Source organism: Pungitius pungitius, chromosome 11, assembly GCF_949316345.1.
Source record: "Pungitius pungitius chromosome 11, fPunPun2.1, whole genome shotgun sequence".
NCBI classification, from domain to species: Eukaryota; Metazoa; Chordata; class Actinopteri; order Perciformes; family Gasterosteidae; genus Pungitius; species Pungitius pungitius.
In genome coordinates this window covers 15,718,355-15,746,041 of record NC_084910.1, presented here as the reverse complement: position 1 = coordinate 15,746,041, position 27,687 = coordinate 15,718,355, and the positions used below count along the sequence as shown (strand labels likewise).

At 56.4% G+C, this 27,687-nt stretch overlaps 2 protein-coding genes across 2 annotated transcripts in view; one reads left to right on the top strand and one right to left on the bottom strand.

Annotated features, from left to right (window-relative positions):
• Window positions 1-27,687, top strand: part of LOC119197336 (NACHT, LRR and PYD domains-containing protein 1 homolog) — a 214,248-nt gene that overhangs the window by 96,957 nt on the left and 89,604 nt on the right. The gene's annotated exons all lie outside the window — the stretch shown is intronic.
• On the bottom strand, window positions 17,586-19,474 carry LOC134132849 (induced myeloid leukemia cell differentiation protein Mcl-1-like). Its single transcript, XM_062565321.1, has 4 exons — window positions 19,237-19,474; window positions 18,899-19,149; window positions 18,682-18,755; window positions 17,586-17,712 (listed from the first exon to the last, which is right to left on the bottom strand). The coding sequence occupies exons 1-4, from the start codon at window positions 19,472-19,474 to the stop codon at window positions 17,586-17,588; spliced, it is 690 nt and encodes a 229-aa protein (XP_062421305.1).

Genomic DNA, 27,687 nt, shown 5'->3' with positions numbered 1-27,687 from the left:
AGAGGGCTACACGTGGACAGTGTCGACAGGCAGGGCTTTCACGAGGGCCACGCGTTCCTAACCATACGGACCTGTAAAGTGCTACGGACAACGCCCCGGGTCACGGATCCTGCAATCGTAACCCCTTGCATGGCAAACATCGCCTCCACTGTGTGCTTGAAGACGGAAAAGCTCAACGTCGGGCGACGCCAGCCCGCTCACCGTACGCTCATAGAGGCGCTGTGGGTCCTCTTTATGCACTCCAAGGCTAGCCGCGCGACACCGGCTCTCAGCGTCGCCGCTGCGCCCGCGGAACCCTCGACGCCCGAAGCGTTGGCCGTCATGGTACACCTGGCAGTCAAACGGTTCGACCTAGGGGCCGTCGCGTTGCTCGGAGTCTGCAATGACATAAAGGCTGTGTACGAGGGAGAGTGCTGTCAAGAGTCCGAGTTCGTGCCGATAGCGGCTATCGTCGGAGGCCTGTTTGGAGTGAACGTGGAGCTTAACGTCAACGGGTACAACTATTACCTGTTCAACAAACACCATCGCGAACTTTGGGCTCCTGGTTCCGTCTGCCACGCCGGCGGTGCCTGGTGTGTCGCGGTCGACGATCAGAGCCCGTCCCTCCCGATACCGCGCGAGAAACACACCGCGGACTGCTATCACGCGGGCACACTGGGCGCCTACGTCAGGCTAAACGATCTGAAGGTGACAAAAGTGCCGTCCGACCACTACTGCGGATTCCACACTGTAGCTCTGATAGTGGGCATTGGCAAATGCGACCGCCGTGAGCGCGACATCTTGGCCTCTCGCACTGCCGAATACATGAACCGGAATAAGGACAACGACGAGATCAATGTGTACCTAGCGTGCAATAACATTAGGACATCGTGGGAACTCAAAGCTCTTCTCATGCTGGACAATCGGTGGTTGACCGTCGACGAGGTCAACTTCATGCTCAAAGCTCACGACAAGCTCTCGGCCGTGATCACAGAATACTCGTACCCCGTCTACAACCCGGATCGTTGCCACGTCCTTCTCAAGAATCAGCATTTCGAACCCGTGATGCCTACGTGATGTGTATTGTAACTTTTGTCTCCGTTGTATGTGTGTGTGTGTGTGTGTGCGACAATAAAAGCCCATCGGCATGAACATCTCTCTCTCTCTCTCTCTCTCCTCTGGTGAAAAGTGTCATTCTTGAGGTTCCTACTCTTCGTGTGACACATCTAAAATATAAACAGAAAAGACGACACACGCACAGACACACAGTAGAAGCTTGAGCGTCTTTATTTCAAGTCTGCAGTATATAACATCACAACACTACACGAAACAGTCGCAGTTTGGTGCGCGGCTCATCCATGACCCCCCCAGTACACAAACACCGCCTGTCTCGCCGAGCGCGATGAACGTGACGTCGCGTATCGCAACGTATCTGTTGACGCTGTTGGTCCTCTGCGGCGTTGGGAAAGGTCGGAGTTTCTTAGATGCCGACAATCTACGCGGCTGTCATCCCGACGTGGACTACTGCGGAGACGATGACCCTCCGCAGGCGCTGGTCAGTTGCAGTGACATCTACAATGTCATCTGTATGCACCAGTGTCCTAGAGGGCGACCCGTCCTGGCTCACAGGCCCAAGCGAGAACGACGGTGTGCCTCAAAGTGCCCCGAGGGGTATTTCGTGGCCAAGGCCGAGGACGGCGATACTTGTACGCCACACACTTTCCCCTGCCCCAAAGGTCGAGCCGTGTTACTGCCTGGCACGTCCTGGCATGACACGGTTTGCGATGCGACGGGCCTGTGGTCGGAGGGCACGCTCTCGCACCTGTACGACCCAGCCGTAACCCAGCCCCGTGTGTCCGTTCGGTTCCAGCGTCTCAATCCTTGGCGGGTAGGAAAAGTGGACAAGCTTGTCATACCGACCAGACTCACTAAGGCCAAGGGGGTGTCGTCCAGGTTCACGGTCAAAGAGCTCAAGTGGTCCGCGGACCCGACTGTTCCTGGCGGCGCGCGGATCAATGTGAGCGTGTCGCCCGACTTTTTCGTCACCGAGCTGAACATCTCGCTGGTCGTGCACAACTTCCACTGCGGGCTCTTCCACTCTGTGCAGGTCGTCGCCCTCGTCTACGACAGCTACGCCGACAACGTGTCATGGATACGCGACACGCTGGTCATCGATTGCGTGTGGGAACCGAAGTTGCATCCGGCCTGCAATTGCACTCGCGCGCTGCTAGACTACAGCGACCCCCGTGGGCTGTGTTCGCCGACCTGCATCGTGACCCGGTTTGCGCACGTTTCCAAAGGCGCCGATGGCAAAAATGGCCGCTGGACGCTACGAATCAAACAGAGTGACCCGGACGCCTCGATCAAACGGTCGGGTCGGGTGCTCTACGGTTTGGTCCGGCCCAAAACCGAACGCTTCTGCCTGGTCACGGTTGACATTTTCCACCTCTCGCCCGGCCCGAAACGAGACGCTCCGTCCTCGCCACTAGATGTGAGGCGATGCGACGTCGTGCTCGTGGAGTTTGACATCTGGCTGGAAGACGCCCCTCCGGGTCTCGACAAACGGCACTCGGCCTTGGCCGTGCGCTCCTCGCGGGCCGACAACTACCTCGCGGTGCCCAAGATATACATACCGATAGCGGCCAACGAGACCTTGGAAACCGTCGTCCGTCAGGAATGGGGCTCCGAGATTGGGGCGAAGCTCAACTTCAGACACTCTAGTCGAGCGACGCCGCACCAAGAAGAGATCGCCGCTGCACTCGACTGGATACTGAGCTGGCAGTCGCGAAGGAACCGAGCTCTGCCGGTAGTAGTCATCAACGCGAACCCCGGAAGCGTAAAGTTCAGCGACTTCGCGGCAATCAGCGCCCTGTACGGCGCGAGCTTAGAGCTGATACCAGCGCTGTCGGCAGACGCGCTCGCGATCCTTTTGCGGAACAGAGGCCATGGCGTGGCGTTCAATCAGTACGAGTGCAGCGACGGGAATAGATGCACCGCCGGGCACTCTGTGTACGATCACGACAACAGGGTCCTGTACCGACGAGTGGCCGGCGATCCCATTCCGGAGTGCCGCCGGGCTCCGCTGTCCTCCCGCGGGTGCACCATGTGTCAAGACGGGGACATGATCCTCGCATGCCCCGACAGCCTGCAGCCGGCATTAGGAGGAGCGCCGCGCGGCCGGCGACGCGCTGCTACTCCGTGGCGCCTCCGCACGCAGTTGTACTCGTTGACGCCCGAGCAGGCGAGCGCGGAGACCACGCTGCGGGAGTTGGGCCAGCTGGTGTCGTCGCATGGGGCATTCCTTAACCTGGACGCCGTATCGTCGTTTCCCCAGAAAGAGGCGGGCTGCGAGCGTGCGAGACTCGGTCACTGGAGCCCCGGGGGGTACGATCCGGAGAACCCCTACGCGATCGCGTTGCCTCACGGTGAACGGTTCCCGGAGAGGGCGGGCTTGTTGGTCTTCGAGGAGCTATGCAAGAGATCCAACAACCGCGCAGGAATTGTGGTCTCCGTGCCCTCGGCCGACTATGTGACGGACGGCCGCTGCGAGCAGCTGCACACGCGGAACAGACACGCGGAAACGGACCGGGTCGGCGACGGGGTCCGTTACTCCCTGCGAGACCTCGACCTAATAATTTCGGACATGGCCAAGTGGGGAGTGTCGAGATACTCGCTGGGATACCTCGACTACACCTTTGGCAACTCACAAAGTTTACCCACCTTCACCGAGCTCTCGCGCATAATCGACGCCACGACAGCCCGGATCCGGACCTTGCGTTACGTGTACGCGAGGAATTCGACCCTCGGCGACGGAGGGTACCCTTACGTTCGCGTGGACGGAGTGTACAAACTCGAAGGCGGGATGTTCTTCCAGCGCGAGTCAGCGGGCACCGTGGCGACCAAAAGCTTTTCCTCTGTCCCCGACGTGCCGAAACTGCGATTGGGCTCGGCCTCGGCCATGAATGTGGGCGCCCCGCTGTCCGTCCCCGAGGTCATCGCACGGGGCGCCATAAGGAAGGTCGAGGTCCTGCCGCGCGGCGTGCAGGTCGTCGACTTGAATTTCAAGGGCGCGGTCGCGTTCGTCGATCGGGGCAGGATCTACACACATTGGCCGCCGACCGCCCCGCGCGGCGCTCTCAGGTTTTCTCCCTTCGGTACACGTGGCAAAGAGGACGAAGGTTGCCGTGGCCACATCGGCGGGGCCGTGCATCGCGCTAGAATATCGGTCGCGTTGCCGATCGGCAAAGGCTCGAGTCGCTCGGTTCTCCAGGGCATATCGGAGGCGAGTCGCCGGCTCGGGAGCCATTCGCTCACGACGGAGGAGGACCGCTGGCTTTCCGACTACGGCGTGCCGAACCGCACCGCCTCGCGAGGTTCGGTCTCGATCCTTGACAGTATGGAGCCGATAACGGCGGCCGTCGAATGCGTCCGGGGCTCCGCTTCCTGCATTCAGCTGGCAGACTACGCGATCAACGGTTGGCCCCGAGGAGGCACCGGGTACCCTGTTGCAATCTCTGGCGCGGTGGGGTCACACAATGAAATCTTGGTTAGAATCATTGTCCGCGTCAGCCACGGGGCGACGCGCGTCAAGACCCGATGTGACCTGAAGCCGTTCTCCTTGGGATCGGAGCGACCCTCGGCCGTTCAGCCCTCTCCGGGCTACTACGTACAGACGGAGGAGCCTTTGGCCACGAAGGTAACAAAGTACTTTACAACCGTGGGACCTCTCGCCGCGTCGATGGTGGAACCCGTCGCGTTGCTCTTTTGCCCAAACCGGAGGCTCGCTGATCGCATCCCCTCCTGGGAGACGAAGCTTCAAAGCGCTCGTCGATGTTTGACCGCGACAGACGAGTCACTCGCCAACCTAACGGATGTCTTCGCTCAACTGGGCGCCGCGCTCAAAGACGCGGCGAACACGGCCGAGCAGACCGCGAAGCTCGTGGCGCGCACGTCGGCCCGCGCCTCCGCGCTGGGGCTGAGCGCTGCCACGCTCGCCGTACTAATCGGCGGCACCTTGATCACAATGCTTTGCGCCACCTGTAAAGAACGGCGCCGCAGGAAACTGCAATGACGAGCCCCGTCGCGTGTCCGCGGTGCCCCCCTCGCAGCCCGCTACGGTTCGCTCTGCTCCTCATTCTTTACCCGATATCGGGTCAACAAAGCTCGCTTTCGACCGCGGAAAGGCCGACTCGCGGGCCCGCGAACACCTCGGATCACAGGGTGATACTCCAGCCGGGCAGGTGGAAGATACGCGACCCCGAGAACGGCGGCGTCTACTACGCGTACCATTTCTTCCTAGGACTCAACGGGACCAAGTCCGACTACCCCGAGTGCTCTCAGGTGACCTGCAGGGGCTTAACCGACTCCCGTCGAGATTGCAATCGGCTCTGCTCTGCTGGCACGTGGCTCGATGCCACTGTCGCACTAAAAACGGCCACGCTTGAGTACAACAGGGCGATGGCGTCGATCGACGCGGCCTTCGGCGACGTGGCGGCTCTCGCGGACACGCACATTGTCGGGCAGAGCTGGAGCGCGTCCGACTCTTCGGTGTCCAAACTTCTCTCGTTCAGCGGTGAGGTAACGCCCACGGATCCTCGGGTCGTGGACGTGATGCGACACCACAGGACTTTGATCGGGGAAGCCCAAAACAACGGTGCGGAACACCCCCCGGGGCCCGTCGAGCCGGCGGCGACCTCTGTCGACACAAGCGCGTTCAGTGGTCTGCTGGAGACCTGGAAGAGCGGGGCCTTCAAGTTGGCCGTACAGCTCAACGCCCTCACGTTCGCCTTGCACGAGGCTCGGCGCCGCCTACTCACGTGCGCGCAGGGCATACGGAGGTCGGATTTGACGGAGTGCGAGTCCGACTTTTTCGCAGGCTTCTACACCGACACGCCGGTGGCAAGCCGCTCGCTGTCGTCCTCCTGGCTCGTTGTGGTCACAAAGAGGGAGACCTGGAGGCCCGTCGCCCTCTCCCACTGGTACATGCCCTTCATAGACTCGTCGAAGGGCAACAGGACGTGTTGGCTAGACAGACCTATGGTGAGCGACACGCGGGACGACTACAGGGTGCCGCCGTGTGACTCGAGGGGAATATGCGATTCTCTGGAGCTCGACGACAAGACGGTGTCGGCGTGTGAGGTCAACGAGGGCGGCGAGCTAAGTTTGCAGTGCCCGGTTACGTGTGGCTCCCCGTGCTTCGGTCCTATCTGCTACCGGCCCCAATCGGATACGTACACGCGAAGGACGGCGTCGGGCGAAGTGCTCGACGGCGAGGCGTCCCTCGACCTGGTCTGGGTGTCAAAGAGTCCCAGGACTCTCTCGAAGGTGTACTCTCTGTCCGACGATGACATAGACACGTCTCTCGCTAGCGTAAGGAGCCGCGTCGCTCGGGCCTTTGAGATGCTACAGCGTGGTGAGAACGTGTCACGGACCATCACTCGCATGGAGGTCGATGCTCGGAAGTGCATTGACCAAGTGCGCACGGAGGCCGCGGCGCGGGCGATCAAACGCGTGGACTGTGAGCGCATCATAGGCCACAGCCAGTTCATGGCCGCTGCCTCGGTCACCCTCTCCGCTCTGACAGCGCCTTTGTTGATTGTTCTCATTATAAAACTGAGATCTGACAGAGAGAGGCGCGGCGTGCCGGCGAGCAGGAGCGGAGCGACATTCCTGTGAATGCGCCGGAATGTGAAGCCACGTTCGGTTTACAGTGTACGAACCGCTTCACGGATTGAGTGTGTTTGGCAGCGGGGAAGGCCGTTCCCTTGCATGGAAATGAACAGACAGAGCCTCCCTTGATTCAGAGACTTTATTTGTATTCAAAAAGAAAGCGGCCCCTGTCTTGAGTGTTGACAGGAAACTCGTCCAGTGGAAAACTTCAACGAGGGCGGATCGAAGAGAACATGGCAATGTCAGAAGAATAGTATTAACGGTTGGACTCACTTGAACCCCTGTAACCGTTACCCGGTTCTTGTTTGTCAGAAGCATGGCTCCTTCGACTGTGTCCTCGAGCTATCTGCTTGTCACGAGCGGGGCCTTTTCACGTACGACCTTGAGCTATCTACTCGTCACACTATCAACCCTGGCCCTGCTGTCGGCAGAGGGGATCCCGTACACCTCAAAGGCCACCGCGAAGACGACCGGCCCGGATGAAGTCGTCGCGGGTTCCCTCGGTGCGACGGCCGAAGCCGTGACCGAGGAGCCGCGCCCCGGACCGTCCGCATCCGTCCGCGTCGTGCGCCTCTCGGGTGATCACGGACCCCCCTCTCCCCGCGGCGCAGCGATCTCCAGCCCGGGGGATCTCGTCGCGACGCCCGAAGCCGTGGCCGAGGAGCAGCTCCCCGGACCGCCCGCGGGTGATCACGGACCCCCCTCTCCCCGCGGCGCAGCGATCTCCAGCCCGGGGGATCTCGTCGCGACGCCCGAAGCCGTGGCCGAGGAGCAGCTCCCCGGACCGCCCGCGGGTGATCACGGACCCCCCTGTCCCCGCGGCGCAGCGCTCTCCAGCCCGGGGGATCTCGTCGCGACGCCCGAAGCCGTGGCCGAGGAGCAGCTCCCCGGACCGCCCGCGGGTGATCACGGACCCCCCTCTCCCCGCGGCGCAGCGATCTCCAGCCCGGGGGATCTCGTCGCGACGCCCGAAGCCGTGGCCGAGGAGCAGCTCCCCGGACCGCCCGCGGGTGATCACGGACCCCCCTCTCCCCGCGGCGCAGCGATCTCCAGCCCGGGGGATCTCGTCGCGGGCGCGCTCGGTGTGACGCCTGAAGCCGAGGGGCCTCGTCGCGCGCCGCACGGCCTCGATTAAGAACGTGTGCCCAAGCTCCAATGCTGATCCACCCCCCCCACCCCACTCCCATTGCTGCTATAAAACCTATTGTTTCCTCTGTCTGTCCTACTAGCCATCTCTCTGTATCCATACATATTAATGCTGCTGCCCGCCCCAGTCCACAGTTTAGCACTTAACGTCGTCGGCTGCAAATGTATCTGTGAGCCGTGAGACGTACGATGGCGTCCGCTCCAGCTGCCCCCAGAGTCTCTGCTAAGGACGAGGTCACGTCGTCGGCTCCCTTGATCCCTGAGCGCAAGAAATACGTCTACAGGCCGGCTCAGATGAACGCGTTCGTTCAAGACATAGTAGAGAGTGCGCGTGCGGAGAAAGTGAAGATCGACGTCCCCGAAACCCCTCATGCTACGATCAAGCTGGTTCATACCCTGTGCGCCGCTGCAAAGTCCCACGTCTGGAGCCGCGAGTGCGAGGACGCCTTGGCGGAGAGTCTCCCCGTGAGAGAGCACCATAAGTCCTTCCTGTCACACAACATGTTTGTCACCATGATTGGCGCCTTGGTTGCCAGGGCTCTAGAACAAGCGACCAGTGATTGCGACGAAACTCTGGACCTGCTGGCCGATCGGTACTACGTGAGAAGCATCGCGTGTCATGACTCTAGCAAGACCAGTGCACTCGAAGCATCCGCCTACGCGGGTGTCACGGCTGTAAACCTGGAGAAGGCGGTCCTGACAGCGAACTTAGAGACGCGGCGCCTGCTCGAAAAACGCCACGGACCGACGCGGCCCGAAGAGTACATGGAGGCCTGCTCATTGGCAAAGCTGTGCACCGACATGGACGCTCACATGACAGCCATGGCCGACGTTGGATTCAAGCACCATTGCGAGAACAATCCACATCACCCAGAGTACTTTGGCGAGTTTAGGATGGATGCCACGAACCTGGTGGAAGCCATCGTGGATGGCTTAGCCTGTATATTTGAAAGAAACAAGGAGCACACAGATGCGGCGTCTTGGCTGAAACTCTACCGCCTGGACAAGTTTCGGGGTGCCAATAAGGAGCTGGCAAGCAACACGATAGAGGCTCTCAAGCTGTACATCAAGGACGCCGATTATGCAGCCTTGGAGGTTTTCCGGATGTCCATCTTCTCTCTAATTGGAGAATCGATCGCGTGGTCATGCGCGTCGATGACCGAGTGCTGCAACCACTGGCGCGGCGAAGAGCACAGTGTACCCGTGCGCGAAGTTGCATCTCTTCGTTTAACGGAGGAACAAGAAGTATTCCTCTAGCCTTAGAACATGTAGTAAAGCCAATATGTTGTGAAACACGATATGGATACGATATATCGCACACTATATTTCTATGTATATATAAATATATATATGTATTTATATATATGTAAATATATAGTGTGAGGCATATCGAATCGATACGGGTTTCACTTGGGTCATATTGTTTTCCAACTGTTTGTGTCTATTTCTTGTCATCCTGGTTGACAGGTGGCTCGGTTTTGGGGTGTATGACGATTGGTAATTTGAAAGAAAAGACCTCCCTCGGTGTAAGAGCGCAGAGTATGACATGTATGGCATCGGGCAAGTACCGAGCAAATGCGAATAAAGTCTCTGAGTCAAGTATGTCTTTCTCTGTTTATTTCCTTGCAAGGTAAAGGAGTTGTCACGACAGCCACGTGCTCAAAGACTGCCTAAAACGGGGCCAGGAAGTTCTCATACCTCAGTTCAGTTACAGTTGGCATCAACAAAAACTTGCTTACATCAAACACGCGTGGACCAGTGTGTTGGCGTGTTATGATACTAGGCAGCCCGTGTCCAATAAAGTCTGTATGTACGTATGTATGTAAAGTATGTATGCTTTGTGCGACGCGTTCGACTCATTCAATGCACACACGACTGATATTCGGTTTCTACACTGGGGTTTATTTTACAATGACGTAAGAGAGAACACGACAATCTGCATGCAGGAATGGGAGATTGACAAAGAGGTAGATGTTCAGGCGAGCTTTTCGCTCTCGGCGGCTAATCCTTTGTCAGTTGACTGCCTGGTCGCGCCGCCGGCAATTCCCCCGTCGTCACTCAGGTCGGTCGGCTTGTGTCGGCGTCTCAAAATGGAGTTCCAGGGCTGACGCGATCCTGTGCCACCCCGCGCTTTGGGGCAGGCGCGAATGCGCTTATCCAAATTCACGGCTTGGTCAATGAGGGAGCTTAAGCCGTTTGTGTCATTCCCAATCACGAGGTCATTCTTGATGTTATCTGCTAAACCACGGAAAAAGGCCATCTGAAGGTGAACGTCCCTCCACCCGCTGTGAGCAGCTAGAACAAGAAACTTTGAAGCGTATACTTCGACGGATTCTGAGCCCTGACGGAGGAAGACTATTCTGCGGGAGGCCTGTATTCTCGCGAGGTATACCTCGTTGCTCACGGGCTGAGGTGGCGAGGATGATGCCGGCGGTACAGCGGGAGCCCAGGCGACGTCCGCGTCAGGAGACAAAGCGTGGCTAGAGGCGACTCGTTTCACCGCGTCAGTCGGTCGAGTCGCGCCGGAGGCGCAAGCCTGTCTTAGATGAGCCAGTATTTCCACGAGGATAGATTCATGGCGTTCAATCCGGGCGGTGTTGAAGAAAAGGGTGTTGTGGAAGAACAGTTTGTCCGCTGGGTCCATGTCCGGGCCGGGTTGTACGGATAGGGTTTGGTACTTTGGGTTCAGGACGGCAATCCCGGGTACGAGAAACAACAGATACAAGCTGGCGATAGTTGAAATAGACCTTCTGAGAGTCACGCTACCTCTGCGATGTCATAAGTAATTAGTCCGCTCCTCTATATAGCCAGCAATGAAGGTCTTGAGTCAGCCGGTTAATTTCATCAATAGATGGTCGTTTTTTCTCTCTCTCTCTCTCTCTCTCTCTCTCTCTCTCTCTCTGAGCCGCCTTTTCCACATCACCCCAAACCTTTGCATGTCTACGGCCCTAGTGTACTCTTCACATTCCTGAAGCAATTACGGGGCCCTGTGAGGCACTGTGACAGTGAAGGTGTGCAGAGAATGATATGTACAAGGCAAACACGAATAAAGGCTGTGAATCCAACATGTCTTTCTCTGTTTATTTTTTGGCAAGGGATTAAGCTACGTGCTCAGTTTTCTGCCTGGAACATCAATTCATTTACAGGGCAAGGCACTTCTTGCACTTCAGTTCAGCTACAAGTGCCATCAACAGAAACTTGCTTACATCCAACACACGTGAACATCCAATGCGCACACGAGAGCCAATTGTTTCTAGACTGGGTTTTGTTCCACAATGACGTTAGACAGAACAACATCACAACGGGCTAACATAGATCACAACATGAGTAAATAACAATCTGCATGAAGGAATGAAAGATTGACTCAGGAGGTAGACGTTACGGGGCCCTGTGAGGCACTGTGACAGTGAAGGTGTGCAGAGAATGATATGTACAAGGCAAACACGAATAAAGGCTGTGAATCCAACATGTCTTTCTCTGTTTATTTTTTGGCAAGGGATTAAGCTACGTGCTCAGTTCTCTGCCTGGAACATCAATTCATTTACAGGGCAAGGCACTTCTTGCACTTCAGTTCAGCTACAAGTGCCATCAACAGAAACTTGCTTACATCCAACACACGTGAACATCCAATGCGCACACGAGAGCCAATTGTTTCTAGACTGGGTTTTGTTCCACAATGACGTTAGACAGAACAACATCACAACGGGCTAACATAGATCACAACATGAGTAAATAACAATCTGCATGAAGGAATGAAAGATTGACTCAGGAGGTAGACGTTACGGGGCCCTGTGAGGCACTGTGACAGTGAAGGTGTGCAGAGAATGATATGTACAAGGCAAACACGAATAAAGGCTGTGAATCCAACATGTCTTTCTCTGTTTATTTTTTGGCAAGGGATTAAGCTACGTGCTCAGTTCTCTGCCTGGAACATCAATTCATTTACAGGGCAAGGCACTTCTTGCACTTCAGTTCAGCTACAAGTGCCATCAACAGAAACTTGCTTACATCCAACACACGTGAACATCCAATGCGCACACGAGAGCCAATTGTTTCTAGACTGGGTTTTGTTCCACAATGACGTTAGACAGAACAACATCACAACGGGCTAACATAGATCACAACATGAGTAAATAACAATCTGCATGAAGGAATGAAAGATTGACTCAGGAGGTAGACGTCCTTGGGGAATCCTTTCGCAGGCTAATCGTGGCTAAATCTTGAGCTAGTAGATGACAGGAATGGGGACGGTGGCCAGCCTGGCCGCAGTAGATGCACACGCCGGCCAAAATTCGCAATCGTCGCTCAGTCGGACGGAGACGGGCTAGTGTCGGCCGCGTGGGGCGCGGAGGTCTGATGGGCGGCTCGGGGGCAGACCGGTCGAAAGACGGGCCGGCGGCTCCGTCGGCCCCGACTCCGGAGGGCGGCGCGGGGGAAGACCGATCGAAAGACGGGCCGGCGGCTCCATCGGCCCCGACTCCGGAGGGCGGCGCGGGGGAAGACTGACCGAAATTCGGCCCGACGGCTCCGTCACCCCCGACTCCGAAGGGCGGCGCGGGGGCAGACTGACCGAAAGTCGGCCCGACGGCTCCGTCACCCCCGACTCCGAAGGGCGGCGCGGGGGAAGACTGACCGAAAGTCGACCCGACGGCTCCGTCACCCCCGACTCCGAAGGGCGGCGCGGGGGAAGACTGACCGAAAGTCGACCCGACGGCTCCGTCACCCCCGACTCCGAAGGGCGGCGCGGGGGAAGACTGACCGAAAGTCGACCCGACGGCTCCGTCACCCCCGACTCCGAAGGGCGGCGCGGGGGAAGACTGACCGAAAGTCGACCCGACGGCTCCGTCACCCCCGACTCCGAAGGGCGGCGCGGGGGAAGACTGACCGAAAGTCGACCCGACGGCTCCACCGGGTCCGACGCCGAAGAACGGGCCGGAGGCAGACTGGTCATAAGCCGGGCCGACGGCACCGTCGTCTCCGACTCCAAAGGGTGGCCCGGAAGCAGACTGATTGAAGGTCGGCCCGACGGCTCCGCCGAAGAACGGGCCGGAGGCAGACTGGTCATAAGTCGGGCCGACGGCACCGTTGTCTCCGAAGGACGGGCCGGGGGCAGACCGGTCGAAAGGCGGGCCGACGGCTCCGCCGGGTCCGACGCCGAAGAACGGGCCGGAGGCAGACTGGTCATAAGTCGGGCCCACGACACCGTTATCTCCGAAGGACGGGCCGGAGGCAGACTGGTCATAAGTCGGGCCGACGGCACCGTTGTCTCCGAAGGACGGGCCGGGGGCAGACCGGTCGAAAGGCGGGCCGACGGCTCCGCCGGGTCCGACGCCGAAGAACGGGCCGGAGGCAGACTGACCGAAAGACGCGCCGACGGCACCGTCGTCTCCGAACCCGAAGGAAGGGCCGGGGCCAGACCGGTCGAAAGACGGGCCGACGGCTCCGCCGTGTCCGACGCCGAAGAACGGGCCGGAGGCAGACTGACCGAAAGACGCGCCGACGGCATCGTCGTCTCCGAACCCGAAGGAAGGGCCGGGGCCAGACCGGTCGAAAGACGGGCCGACGGCTCCGCCGGGTCCGACGGCTCCGCCGGGTCCGACGCCGAAGAACGGGCCTGAGGCAGACTGACCGAAAGACGCGCCGACGGCATCGTTGTCTCCGAACCCGAAGGAAGGGCCGGGGTCAGACCGGTCGAAAGACGGGCCGACTTCTCCGTCAGCGCCGACTCCGAAGGGTGTCCTGGAGGCAGACTGCTCGAAAGTCGGTCCGACGGCTCCGCCGGGTCCGACGCCGAAGAACGGGCCGGAGGCCGACTGGTCATAAGTCGGGCCGACGGCACCGTCGTCTCCGAACCTGAAGGACGGGCCGGGGGCAGACGGGTCGAAAGACTGGCCGACGACTCCGACTCGGGGAGCTGACTCGGACACAAATCGAGGGAGGGGGTCTGGCGGATTGCCATTTCGTGCTTCGAGTATTTTGCCGGAGGCCTCGTTTCGCCTGAGGTAATGCTCACCGCGCACGGCCTGAGTTTGTGAGGATGGTGCCGGCGGCGCGCCGGAAGCCATGACGACGTCCGCGTCAGGAGAAAGAGCGCGGCTAGAGGCGACTCGTTCCATCGCGTCAGTCGGTTGAGTCGCGCCGCAGACGTGAGCCATTCTCAGATGAGCCAGTATTTCCGTGAGGATACATTCATGCCGTTCAATCCGGGCGTTGTTTAAGAAAAGGGTGTTGAGGAAGAACAGTTTATCCGCTGGGTCCATGTCAGATTGCTCGGTTTTCCTTTTTCAACTTGACCTCAGACTGTTGGTTCAGGACGATAACGGTGGGCACGAGGAACAACAGTTACAAGCTGAAGATGGTTCAAAACGACTGGCTGAGAGTGGCTGAGAGTCACACTACCGTTGCAATGTGCAACTAATCTGAGTACAAGTATTTGACAGGTTGGTTAAATTGCAGACAGGTGCAGGGGATGATCCCGGGTGGCAGTTTTAAAGATATCACACTTCAGTGATGGACCAGCAGTGGTTTTGTTCTCTTAGTCCGCTCCTCTTTATAGCCAGCAACTGTCCGACTGTCATGAGTCAACCCGTTTATTTCATCCGTCCTTGGTCATTTCCTCTTTTTCCACATCACCCCAAACCTCCGCATGTCTAGGGCCCAAGTGTACTCTTCACATTCCTGAAGCAATTACGGGGCCCCGTGAGGCACTGTGACAGTGAAGGAGTGCAGAGTATGATATGCACAAGGCAAACACGAATAAAGGCTCTGAATCAAACATGTCTTTCTCTGTTTATTTCCTCGCAAGCGACAACGTTACGTGCTCAGTTCTCTGCCCAGAACATCAATTCATTTACAGGACAAGGCACTTCTTACACTTCAGTTCAGCTACAGGTGACATCAACAGAAACTTTCTTACATCCAACACACGTGAACATTCAATGCGCACACGAGAGCCAATTGTTTCTAGACCGGGTTTTGTTCCACAATGACGTTAGACAGAACAACATCACAACGGGCTAACATAGATCACAACATGAGTAAATAACAATCTGCATGAAGGAATGAAAGATTGACTCAGGAGGTAGACGTCCTTGGGGAATCCTTTCGCAGGCTAATCGGTGGCTAAATCTTTGCTAGTTGAGGACAGGAATTGACACGGTGGCCATCCTGGCCGCAGTAGAAGCACACGCCGGCCGAAATTCGCCATTGTCGCTCAGTCGCAGGGAGACGGGCCAGTGTCGGCCGCATGGAAAACGGAGGTCCAACTCTGAAGGGCGGGCCGCGGGGAGACTGGTCGAACGACGCGCCGACGGCTCCATCAGCTCCGACACCGAAGGACGGGCCAGGGGGGGGTTGATCGAAAGACGGGTCGTCGGCTCCGACGCCGCCGGACGGACCGGGGGGGGACTCATCGGATGACGGGCCGACGGTGCCCTCAGCTCCGACGGCACCGTAGCCCCGACGGGCGAAGGGCGGGTCGGGGGCAGACTGATCGAAAGTCGGCCCGACGCCTCCGTCAGCTCCGACACTGAACGGCCGGCCGGGGGGGTGCTGTTCGAAAGACGGACCGACGACTCCGACTCGGGGAGCTGACCCGGACACTAATCGAGGGTAGGGGACTGGCGCATTGCCATTCCGTGCTTTGGGGGAGAGTATTTTGCCAAAGGCTTTTTTTCTCCCGAGGTAAGCCTCACCGCGCACGGCCTGAAGTTGTGAGCACGATGCCGGCGGGACGGCTGGGGCCATGGCGACGTCCACGTCAGACGAGAAAGCGTTGCTAGAGGCGACTGGTTTCATCCTGCCAGTGGGTTGAGCCCCGCCGGAGGAGTGAGTCTGTCGTAGATGAGCCAGTATGTCCTGGAGGATAGATTCGTGGCAATCTAACCGTGTGACAAGGGTCTTGTGGAAAAACCACCCGTCAGCTGGCTCCATGTTCAAACCGGATTACTATGTTACGGTTCGGTGTTTGAGCAGAACCCAAGACTGCCGGTAGCACTACCGCTGTAGTGGCAAAGTAATCTGAAAACAAGTATTCAACAAGGTGGTGTAATTGCAGACAGGGCCAGAAATGAACCCTAGGTGCCAGTTGATGGAATGCCCTCGCCACACACACACACACGTCTTTCCAACTCCTGAAGAAGATCTTGCTACTGTTCTGAGAGGTCTGTTTTAGGCTTTAGTGATCTCCCTGTTTATAGCCAGCAACTGCTGTCATTAGTTATATTCATCCTTCCGTAATAATTTAATCCATCTCTCTCTCTCTCTCTCTCTCTCTCTCTCTCTCTCTCTCTCTCTCTCAGACACACAGAAAGCGTATACTGCTTTTCATTATGAATGCGACACGGATGGTCTCAAGATGATGTCTTGAGACAAATCTGCATGAGGCTTGTGTGTCCTCTATGTGAACTCTAACAATATAGACCACAGTTTTACAGATAACACATTTTATTGCCAGGGTTATTCATGTTAGTGCACTGAGATACTTTAATCAAGAGATACATTGATGAAAGTACATTTATTGAATCGAATATACAAGGGGCTTTCTTGGTCAGTCCCTTTCTTCGGTTTGCCGTATTTTCTGTCTGACCACATCTTTGTCTTCGCTGGTCATAGTAGCCACTCTCATCCATTCGGTGTCTTGCAGCAGCTCGTGAGCTAAAAGCCTCTCGTTTTGACAGAAAGCCAGCAGCCTGAAGACAATCCGTTTCACTAGTTCACACTTCATTACGTGGGGCATTACGTCCGCTGGGCCTGAGGGTGTCACCGACGCACAGAGTGGGTCTTTGGGATGTAAAGTCATTACGATGAGTTCGTACGTGGACGCGATTGTGCAGCCGTGTCCAAGACTCAAGAAGACCGGCCTCCCTTCCATGGCGTCCGCTATCATCACCCCTAAGCTCCACATGTCTATGGCACACGTGTACTCTCCGCATCCCTGAAGCAACTCCGGGGCCCTGTAGTGCACCGTGACCACACCCGGACTCATCCATTTGGAGGACTGTCTCGAGAGGCCCATGTCGGCCACTTTGACGGTCAGGTCTTCTGTCAGCAGCACGTTGGCGGGCGTCAGGTCTCGGTGCACTATGTTCAGTCTGTGCATGAAAGACAGAGCGTCTGCTACCTGAGCAGAAAAGTGAGCAACGAAACTCAAGGGGATTGACCGTGACGCCTGGCCCGGGGCCGTGTAGACTCTGAGACTTTGTTTGTCGTGAATCACCTTACTCAGGGTGTAGGGTACGTACGGCATGACCATGGCTATTTTCCCGTTGTCTACAAAACAATCTTGCATCCGGATGACGTGCGGGTGACCTCTCAACGCGGCGAGACAGGAGAGTTCTCTCACGGTCGTATCATCTACGCCCAAGTTGTGATACTTTACGGCACACATCTCTCCGGTTATCAGACACTTTGCTTTGTACACGGTTCCATAGGTGCCTCGGCCGACGACTGCACATTTCAGGTAGTTCTCCATTCCGTTATGACGAAGGATTGAGCGCCGGGGAGACAATGACGCGCGGGGACATTACCTCAATACCTCAATATTCAGCCACGGCTAGATTCTCAGACCCGGGTTGAATCATCCGACCTCAGCCAGGATGTGAGGTTGGTTAAATACGCCCCCCTCCCCCTTAGAGCTCTCAGAGCGCAGTCGAAGACGGGTCCTCCCCGTGAAAAACGCTCTGAGCGATATCCGTACAGCTAAGTCAAGCCGGCTCGGTGTAACCGGAAGAGTCATGCCTCATTCACGGGATCATCCTACTCCGCTTCTGACCGTAGTCACTCAGGGGATTCTAGGGAAGTTGCACTCTTTTGATGCGGTCCCCGACATGCTTGGCACTGTGTTCCTGCCACGGGACAGGGGGGCTGAGGCCAGGATGCTCTCGGCCCTTTACGCGCTGGAAGACGTTGGGCTTCTGACTAGAACCAACGAAATCAGTAAGCTAAATGGACTCGTGGCACAATGGGATCTGTCGCCGAGATCGAGAGACGACTGCCTGGCCGCTGCCAGCGGTATGGGAGTCATTTACCAGCATGTTCGCGAAAACCCGGGTGTGTTTCGTGTAGTCAGCTTGGCTAAAAGATTCAATATTTCGCAGCGGAAGGTGTACGACGTTTTCCACGTCTTGAGAGGACTTGGTGTTGTGACACCTGCGGGGGCCGCGAGATTTCAAACGTCTACGTTGCCAGACTCAGACCCTCTGCTGTACTGGACGCGTGCCCTGGATGCCGTCTGGGGTGACTCAATCAAGGCGGAAGAGAGGATTGCCCGTGAAGAGCCGCCTTCGGTTTCGGACATCGTCCAGCGCAAGGACCCAGATTTGCTGAATGCAAGTGTCAACAACGACTATGAGTTCACACAAATCAAATCCGAACGCTCACTGGAATGCCACGAGATGCAGAGCCGCTCACAGACTAATAGAGTGCAGTTTGTGGTCTCTAAGGAGCGGACGGAGAAGCTCGTTCCCTTTAATGACTTCTTGATGGATTTTTCCGAAAGTGAGAGTGATTTGACTGACACAGAGAACCTGCAAAAGTTCTTGCCTTGGTTAACCGACCGAGGCGAGAACCTTTGTCCCGAGGAAAGGTCACCCGGGACCACCGCCGACGGCGTCATAAATGATGATCTCCTGATGCTTGCAAGACTTCTGTAACTTTTATGTTGTTGTATAAAATGTTACCTAGGAAATAAACATCTTGTTGAAAATTCACACGGGACTCAAGTCACTCTGTTGGAATGTTTATTACAGTTTCATTAAAACCTTCCAAGCAAATGCGTGCAGAAAATGACCGTAGAACGTGTGCAGCGCATATCAGGCTCCTTTAAAAACTGTCGTCTCAGTCAGTAGTCTGATCAACAGGGTCAGTGTTACGCCAACAACGAGATACTTAGCGAAGGTCACCACTGCGCTGCTCGATGTGTACTCAGGGTCCGTTGTTCGAAAGAACTCCACGAATCCGTTCTGAAAAGCATTGGAAATAGACATTAGCACCGATTTAGGAATGTGGGCCAAGTCGCCGGTTTACTGCGCGGGCAATCGTCCTTGCAACACGACAGGGTGTGACACGTCTCACATTGTGACATTTAGCCGCGATGTGAACTCACCCACGAGTCGTTATCCTCCAGCCACGTCTTTTGGTTAGTCAGCAGGTATGTCGATATCTCATCCCCTACCAGCTTCACGCGGTCCCCCCTGTCCCCGTCGGCCGCCTGCTGACACAGTGTAGACCCGAAAGCTACCAGGGCTGCCACTCGGCTCCAGTTGGTGACACCGTCTGCAAAGAGGTAATCGGCCACCGCACCAATGCACTTTGCGTCTTTTCCTTGGTCAATCGATGAGGCCTTCGAGACCATACCTTAATGGGGTGCGATTAGAGGGTCGTTACAATCTTTTGGGTAGCAACGGTGTTGCTCACAACGACTATTGCTGCTGGTACACCTACCATTGAATGCAAAGGTGTGTTTCGTCAACAGATCACCTACGACTCTTTTCATCGTCGACAGAGCTTTGCTTTCACTCCGCGGAACCCGCACCACAGCAGTGGTGTATTCCGCGAGACACCCTGCGATGAGTTGTCGTGTCTCACCGTTCACGACATCGTCTCCCGCTCGCCGCCCCGCAACGGAGAGTTCACTGCCCTCGTCGGCGACATCGTTGGTACCACGCGGGCTTTGCGACATTCCCGGTCTGCAAGTTGTGAGCTGCTATGAGCTGTGGTTCGAGTGTGTCTTAAGTACCCAAAAGGCTCTCAACAACCCCTGTGAGTTCCGCCTTGATTGAGAATTGGCAATAGGCACCAGAGTGCCGCGACGGACGTTCTCCCCTAGCTCTATCACACACACGCACACATCCCCGGCCTCCAAACATAAACCGATACATACACGCATGTATGTATGAGAGAGAGAGAGCGAGAGAGAGAGAGAGAGAGAGAGAGAGAGAGAGAGAGAGAGAGAGAGAGAGAGGCACTCTCTATATTCTGCATTTCTGAGTGAAGTTGTTGTTTTTTATGTTTACCCTAGTGAATGGCCTTCTGCTCATGTCATGTGGTTGTATACGCTATACACTTGATGTATCTTACTTGCCTGATTGATAAAATGTTTCAAACAATCGTGTCACAGTGTGTCATTTGTCATGCTTTCGTTTCACTGGGAAAAACAAGGAGATGAGACGCGCAGGAGGTACATTAGGTTTATTTCACAATAGTCATTAGGTCACCATGATACAGTACAGGCAGGCCAAGGTAATACCCCATCACACATTGCTCCGGCTTTCCGATTTAGTTCTCTTGGCCGCAGGGGCTTTCGCGAGGTCACCGGGATACGCCTTACACGCGGAGCAGGACAACGACGATATCCTGAGTAGGCACCTGTGCACAATACGGTTGACAAAGGCCCCGCTGCACACCACGCAGCCGCGCGTCAGCAGGCGCTTAAGGTGCCGCAGCTCCCTTTGCGCGAACTCGCCCGGCTTCAGCTCATCCAGGAGGGCCATCAGACTCCTTTCGAGACGGCGCATCTCCGCAGTGCTCAAAGCGCACACCTCGATCACGGCGAGCAGGCAGCACGCGGCGACGCATTTCCATCTCTCGACGCGCGACAGCTTCACGTCCAATGCGGCTTTTGACAAAAGCCCGGCTGCCGCAGTAGTGACGCGACGGTCGAGACCGCGTCCGGCCTGAAGCTCACCCGATATTCGTCCGCCGAGGTGTTCCAGGATCAGATACTTGCAAAGTATACCGATCGTGTTCTCTGCGTTTGCGGGAAACACCGCGCCCCTCAACGTGCAAATGATTCGCATCTCCGCCTCTCGTGTCCCCTGCGCATCTGCCAGGACGGACACGTGAATCCTGGGCCCCTGGCCGTTTGCAGACAGCGCTCTGGTCACCCAGGCGTTTTCTTGGCAAAGGAGCACGGGGTCGACCGTTTCGCCTCTGTGCATCTTGAGCGAGAGCGACAGGCACGCCGCTCGCACGTTACCGATATTCTTCCACAGCAGACTCGGGTCCTCTCCGAGGTCCACGCAGGCAGTTAGGTATCTGTCCATGACATTGACACAGGGTAGAAACACAGAGCGTCGGCTCTCGTCGGACACAAACTCGGTTTGCAGGATGTGGGCGAACCAGCTCACGGCTGCCAGCCGGTGGTTTTGGTAGTCTGTGAAAGTTTCAACGGTCCACGGCTCCTCGGGGACGGGGCGATCGATCGCCGTCTCGTTTGCGGGGTTTGTGCTGTGCAGACACAATTGGTGGCTCAGGGCTTGCCTCAGCTCCGCCGTACCCATTGCTGGCATGCCAAAGTCCAAGTTGGGAAATGTGAACACGCGACGTTCCGAAGGCGGAGAACGCGGGCCGTCTGGCTCGTCGGCAAACACCTTAGCGGGGACCAATTGCTGTTTCCTCCTGGACCTCTTGGTGATCTGAGCTGAGGCGGTTACGGGCCAGGGGCTCTTGGTCGCACGGGGTTTCGCGAGGTCACCGGGATACGCCTTACACGCGGAGCAGGACAACGACGATATCCTGAGTAGGCACCTGTGCACAATACGGTTGACAAAGGCCCCGCTGCACACCACGCAGCCGCGCGTCAGCAGGCGCTTAAGGTGCCGCAGCTCCCTTTGCGCGAACTCGCCCGGCTTCAGCTCATCCAGGAGGGCCATCAGACTCCTTTCGAGACGGCGCATCTCCGCAGTGCTCAAAGCGCACACCTCGATCACGGCGAGCAGGCAGCACGCGGCGACGCATTTCCATCTCTCGACGCGCGACAGCTTCACGTCCAATGCGGCTTTTGACAAAAGCCCGGCTGCCGCAGTAGTGACGCGACGGTCGAGACCGCGTCCGGCCTGAAGCTCACCCGATATTCGTCCGCCGAGGTGTTCCAGGATCAGATACTTGCAAAGTATACCGATCGTGTTCTCTGCGTTTGCGGGAAACACCGCGCCCCTCAACGTGCAAATGATTCGCATCTCCGCCTCTCGTGTCCCCTGCGCATCTGCCAGGACGGACACGTGAATCCTGGGCCCCTGGCCGTTTGCAGACAGCGCTCTGGTCACCCAGGCGTTTTCTTGGCAAAGGAGCACGGGGTCGACCGTTTCGCCTCTGTGCATCTTGAGCGAGAGCGACAGGCACGCCGCTCGCACGTTACCGATATTCTTCCACAGCAGACTCGGGTCCTCTCCGAGGTCCACGCAGGCAGTTAGGTATCTGTCCATGACATTGACACAGGGTAGAAACACGGAGCGTCGGCTCTCGTCGGACACAAACTCGGTTTGCAGGATGTGGGCGAACCAGCTCACGGCTGCCAGCCGGTGGTTTTGGTAGTCTGTGAAAGTTTCAACGGTCCACGGCTCCTCGGGGACGGGGCGATCGATCGCCGTCTCGTTTGCGGGGTTTGTGCTGTGCAGACACAATTGGTGGCTCAGGGCTTGCCTCAGCTCCGCCGTACCCATTGCTGGCATGCCAAAGTCCAAGTTGGGAAATGTGAACACGCGACGTTCCGAAGGCGGAGAACGCGGGCCGTCTGGCTCGTCACAGAACATCTTGGCAGGACCAGTTGTCGCTTCGTGGTGATCCGAGCTGCGACTGTTACAGGCCATCGTGAAGGATATCCCGATTGAGCGTTTTGTCCACAAGGCAGTCTATGCGAAGCTGACAAATCAATGGTCTTTATATCAACAGAAGGCCGCTTGCGGTCCGTCCGTGTCGATTCCCTCTGACCGCCATTTTTTTTGCCCAAGAACAAAAAAAACTCGTGCTCTGCAAATCGAGTCCTCGAGCTGCCGCTTGCACACGCAGTGCCTTTGCCCCCAATTGCAAGGGCTTGGGTTTGCGGCTTATTTGTGGTGTGATCCATATCGCGTTTGTCAACATATTGGCTTTATTACATGTTCTTAGGCTAGAGGGATACTTCTTGTTCCTCCGTTAAACGAAGAGATGCAACTTCGCGCCCGGATACACTGTGTTCTTTGCCGCGCCGGTGGTTACGCCATTCGGTCATCGCCAATTGCAACTGAACTGAGGTGTAAGAAATTTCTGGCCCCGTTTTAGGCAGTCTCTTGAGCTATATGTGAATGTTGTGACAACTCTTTTACCTTGCAGGGAAATAAACAGAGAAAGACATACTTGACTCAGAGACTTTATTCGCATTTGCCTGGTACTTGCCATACATATCATACTCTGCACTCATACACCCAAGCCAGGTCGTTTCTTTCAAATTACCAATCGTGAACTGTCGTACACCCCAAAACCCCAGCCAAATGTCAACGATGATGACAAGAAATAGACACAAACAGTTTAAAATTGGAAAACAATATGCACCAAGTGAGTTCCCTCAGATGTCGTGCACTAGCCCTGTGCGTTTTCTCCGTTTCACTCTCGGCGCTTCGGCCGAGTCTGCGCCCTGCCGAGCCCTCTTATTTTCCGTTCTGCTTGGTAGGGGGCACTCTTTTCGAGGTCGCCCGTGAGAAATGGGCTCTGGCATCTCGCTGCCGGGGACCGCCCTGTTTCTCATGGCGAGTGCTGCGTGTCCGTTGAATTCTCGGAGAGTCCTTATCAAAGTTCTGAGTTTCCGCGACTCTCGAGGCCTCGCGGTTATCGGCTCGCCCTTCACGTCGGTCATGGTCACGCCGTAGTCCCGTTTCAACGTCTCCACAGAGAACACGTCAGCGCCGTGGACCTTGGCAAACACCTCCACCGCATCCTTCCACTCCCAGTCCTCCTCCAGCTCTACGGGACCGCGATGACGGCCGTTGTTTCTCAAAAGTATCTTGTCTTGGTGATACACGGTTCGCGTGGTGCAAAACGAGCTCGTGTTTTTCACGGGCAAACCCGAGTACTCGGTCGAGTACACGCTGAGTCTGGGTCCGTGGAAGGAGCCCCTCGGGCCTAGTCTAGATTCTCTTTGATGCCTTTTGTCGTGAGCTTCCCTGGGTGCATTCTGAGACATGGCCCTTCTGATAACCCCGCCGTAGTACAAGGGCGCACAGCACTGGAACACCTCCCCGCCCATTACGGACTTGTTGAACTTGAGCTCGTTCAGGGGTTCGACGGCCGCCGTAGCCTCCAGTATCACAGAGCGCACCGGGTCACTGTTGAAGTCCAGGGTGAATGTCAATGTGGCAACGGGAGGATGTTCGTCGTCGCCGACGTCGTCGTCGTCGTTCGCCCACTGGCCGAAGGCGTTCACGTCCTCAAAATCTCCATTCTCGTAAGCGCCGACCATTGCGACGCGCAACTGATCCCAAAAGCCCGAGTGGGAACCGGGAGAGTACAGCGCCAGCATGTCGTACACCGCTTCGTGCGGGACCGTCACGGACCCTACTCGCTTGCTAAGGTTTGTGTGGCCTCTCCTCGCGCCCTGGGCATTCTGGTTGGGGGAGAATCTGTGCGTACACAGCTTGTAGGTCCTCTTGGCTAGGCGATTTGTCTCACGGGCCGGAACCGTGCACATGGAGCACAGTACGAGCATCTCGTGCGCGACAGGGTTTCCGCCCCGGATCTCGGTCTCGGGAAACGTCATCACGTCGATACCCGAAATGCACAAATGTCCTCCTTTCAAACTAGTCTTCAGGTGCTGCTCACGGATCTGGGTTAAGATGTACCCTAGCACCTTGCAGGCAAAGCGAGCTTGTATGTCGACAACCCGGGGACAGATGTCCGGCAGACAGGCCGCGGTGCACAGCTTGTAGACCGCGTTAGTCTCCAGGCAGATCTGTCCAAAGGACAGATCGTTCAGAGCTTTCAGTCTGTTCGTGTTCATCTGCTGCATGTAACCCCTCAGGTCGGGGAATTCCTTCCAGTCCGGGACGTCGGTCCACGGCGGGATCCATATGTCAAACACAAAGTGACACGCCAACTTCAAGGCCTCGGCAAACACCAGCTGGTTGATGCAGAATGACGCCCGGCGACTGACGGCTCCCGCGCACACAATGTGGCTGGCGTGCAGCGCGGCCACGCAGGCCTCTCTGGCGCTGTCGAACCTCACGCTGAACTGCATAATATCGGAGTCTGCGATCATGGTGGCTGACTGGATAAGGTTCTGCCTGTAAAGGCACACGGCGGCTACGCGCTCCATCATCCGTTTCTCCACCGTGTTCTGTATCTGCACAGTGCTACGTGTACGAGACACCTGCTCCGGGAACTCGGACTCCATGATCAGACAGCGGTCGGCCCACGCGCTGCTCACAAACCCCAACGTGTTGGTGTTCCAAACGAAGCCGCAGTTGTGCACAGCCTGGTACTTGACAGTGTCTACCTTGCCGCTGGCCATGTCTCTCGTCACCACGTCGCTTTCCAGCACGCTGGTGTCCAGGAGGTTCTTGAACGTATTGGGGATGACGTTCGACTCCCTGTCCACGGCCTTGACGTTCTTCTCGTGGGTGATGTGCGCGTCGTCTATCATCACTACACAGGCGTTCCTCTTCTCCTTGTACTTAAAAGCCTGCGGGGTGAAGGACGTCAGCGTCTCTATGCAACCTCTCACTCTCCTGAACAGGTAGTTCAGCACGTTATTCGCATAGCTCTTGCCTTCGCCGGGGCCGGTGACGTTGAACAGCATAATTCGCTCGATTGTGTACCTGGGAGCAGTGTTGACGATGATGTAATTGAACGTGGTGGACACCTGAAACAACCTGCCCACTTGCAGGCTGTCGCAGAACAAGTAACGCACCAACGCGTGGTCATACACCTTCAACGGATGCAGAGAGCCGGGTTCGTCTGGGGTTTCGGCGCGATCCCCCGGCGCGAGCCACAGCCCTTCGTGGATCTCCGCGAGGTTGTGCCCGAGGGAAAGGCTTGAGTTCCCCACGTTTCCGTCCATCAGGTCGCTCAAGCCTTCGTACAACGAGTCGTTTGCGCAAAACCGATGCTTGATCAGGATATTGAAGACCATCTCCGCTATGCACTCGAATTGCCCGCTTCCTTTGTGCTTGACTTTCATTTCTTTGCCCAGGCGCTCCAGTTTACCCAGATGAGGGTACAGGCGGGCAAAGTAGTAGCTGAGGTCGTCTTTGCTCACGATGAAAGGGTGGTGCTCGGACAAGTTGTAAAAACACGAGTATGCGGTCTGGCATTCTCCGCTGCACGCGACGCCTCCTTCCGTCGCGCGTCGTCGCCTGCAGTAACACCGCCCGTTGTTCAGCAAAGAGGCGAGCGCTCGCGTCCTACGTTTACTCCTGATGTCCCGCAACACCTTGTCCATGCGGTTCTTCGGAACGGGCACGTGCCTGTGGATCAGTGATTTTACAAACGTGTCGGGGCTCTCCCTATCAATTAGTTTTTCCATAGAGTACCTGAATACCAGGAGTCCTCTGATGTCAACGCTGTCTGACGAACCGCTAAGATCTCCGGTGAAGACTTTCAACCTTTTCAGAAATTGAGTGTCCTCTCTCATGGTTGCGTTGTACGCATGCATGACCTTATGTTTCATCCATTGCGTGCCCGTGAGTTTAGACATGGTTGATAGGAATAACGCTTTTCCTTCCCCGGTGCTCGCGCTGTCCGTAAGTCTTCCTATGGAATTCTCCAGAACCCTGACGTTTAGGGTCGCAATGGGCTCGGGTAAGACCGTCGCTTTTCTCCCCGGCTGAAACGTCGGTGTGTACATGGAACCCTGAAGTTCCTTGACCGTCTTTTTGTCCACCTGGTTAGAATTAAGTGAGTCGCTGCAGATGTCCACCCAGTCAAACAGGGAGCCCAGGTCTCCCTTGCCGTCTCTCATGACAATCATGGCGTTGTTGAGGGACGATGCCCCCTTCCGTACCAATTGCAGTCGCATGAACGCGTTGAACGCTTCGTCCAGAGTTTCCTTCACTTCCGCAGAGTCTGCTTCCTGGGAGGACCCGTTGTACACGTCTTCTTCCCTGAATACGTTCATGTCGACATTCATGTTGATGAGACCAAGAAGCTGGTTACCCGACACGTATTCGTCCGTGGCGTCCAGATTGCCCTGCGCGGACTGAGAACCGCCGCGGGAGGAGGGAGCGTTTGTGGTGTCCTCGCTGCTCATGTTCAGGATAAAACAGAATAGGCGCCCGTGAGCAAAATCCTCTCTGATAGGAGGTGACATGCGGTAGAAATCTGGGTTCTCCAGAGTGACCTGAAGGATCTCCCCTTTGCAGCAATATGTGAGATATATGAGAAGTTGAAATGCCGCCCTATCGTATTGTGACAACGCGCAGAAGGACAGCTCACCAGACACGTCGTCGGACAACATGTTATTGTCGACGGCGAGAAATAAGACTCTCCTGGCGGAAGGAACTTTTACACTTTCAACAACTGATGTGTTTGCCTCTCTGTGAGGCAAAACGTGAGCATCTGGCAGCCCAGTCGCTGTCTTGGTAGCTGCCATAGCTGGTAGCAAGTGCGCGCTTGTTTCTCGGTCTGTACCACCGCACTATTGAGTGATGCCTTGCGTGTATTTCGCTGGGGTCTGCCACATAGACAATTTTTCACGGCCGGTCGGATTTCTCATTCTCCTAGGTGCTGCTAAAGCTGCTAGCCGGTTACCGTGGCCCTGTTTCTCGGTCTACATCGTAATGGCACTATTGAATGTTGCCTTGCGTGAATTGCTTTTATTTGTGGTTTGCCCGCCCTCACAGTCGGTCGGATGAAATTAAGCAATTCCTTACTTTGTACAAGTGGTGACTGGAGCTCCTGAAGGAGAAACTGACCATAGTGTGGTGAGAACTATGAGGGGAAACAGGTATGAGCTCCCCCAATATAAAACAGCATGTGCTATTTGTAACAGCCCCGTGACACTGTGAACATACCAAGCAAATCAACACACTTTACAAGGGTTCATGAAACGTCCTTTTATTGTGTCATGCACAGATCACAGTCGCAAAGTAATACAGCATACACGTTTGGCAATGCAAATTTCCTATTTCCGAAGAAAATATCTAT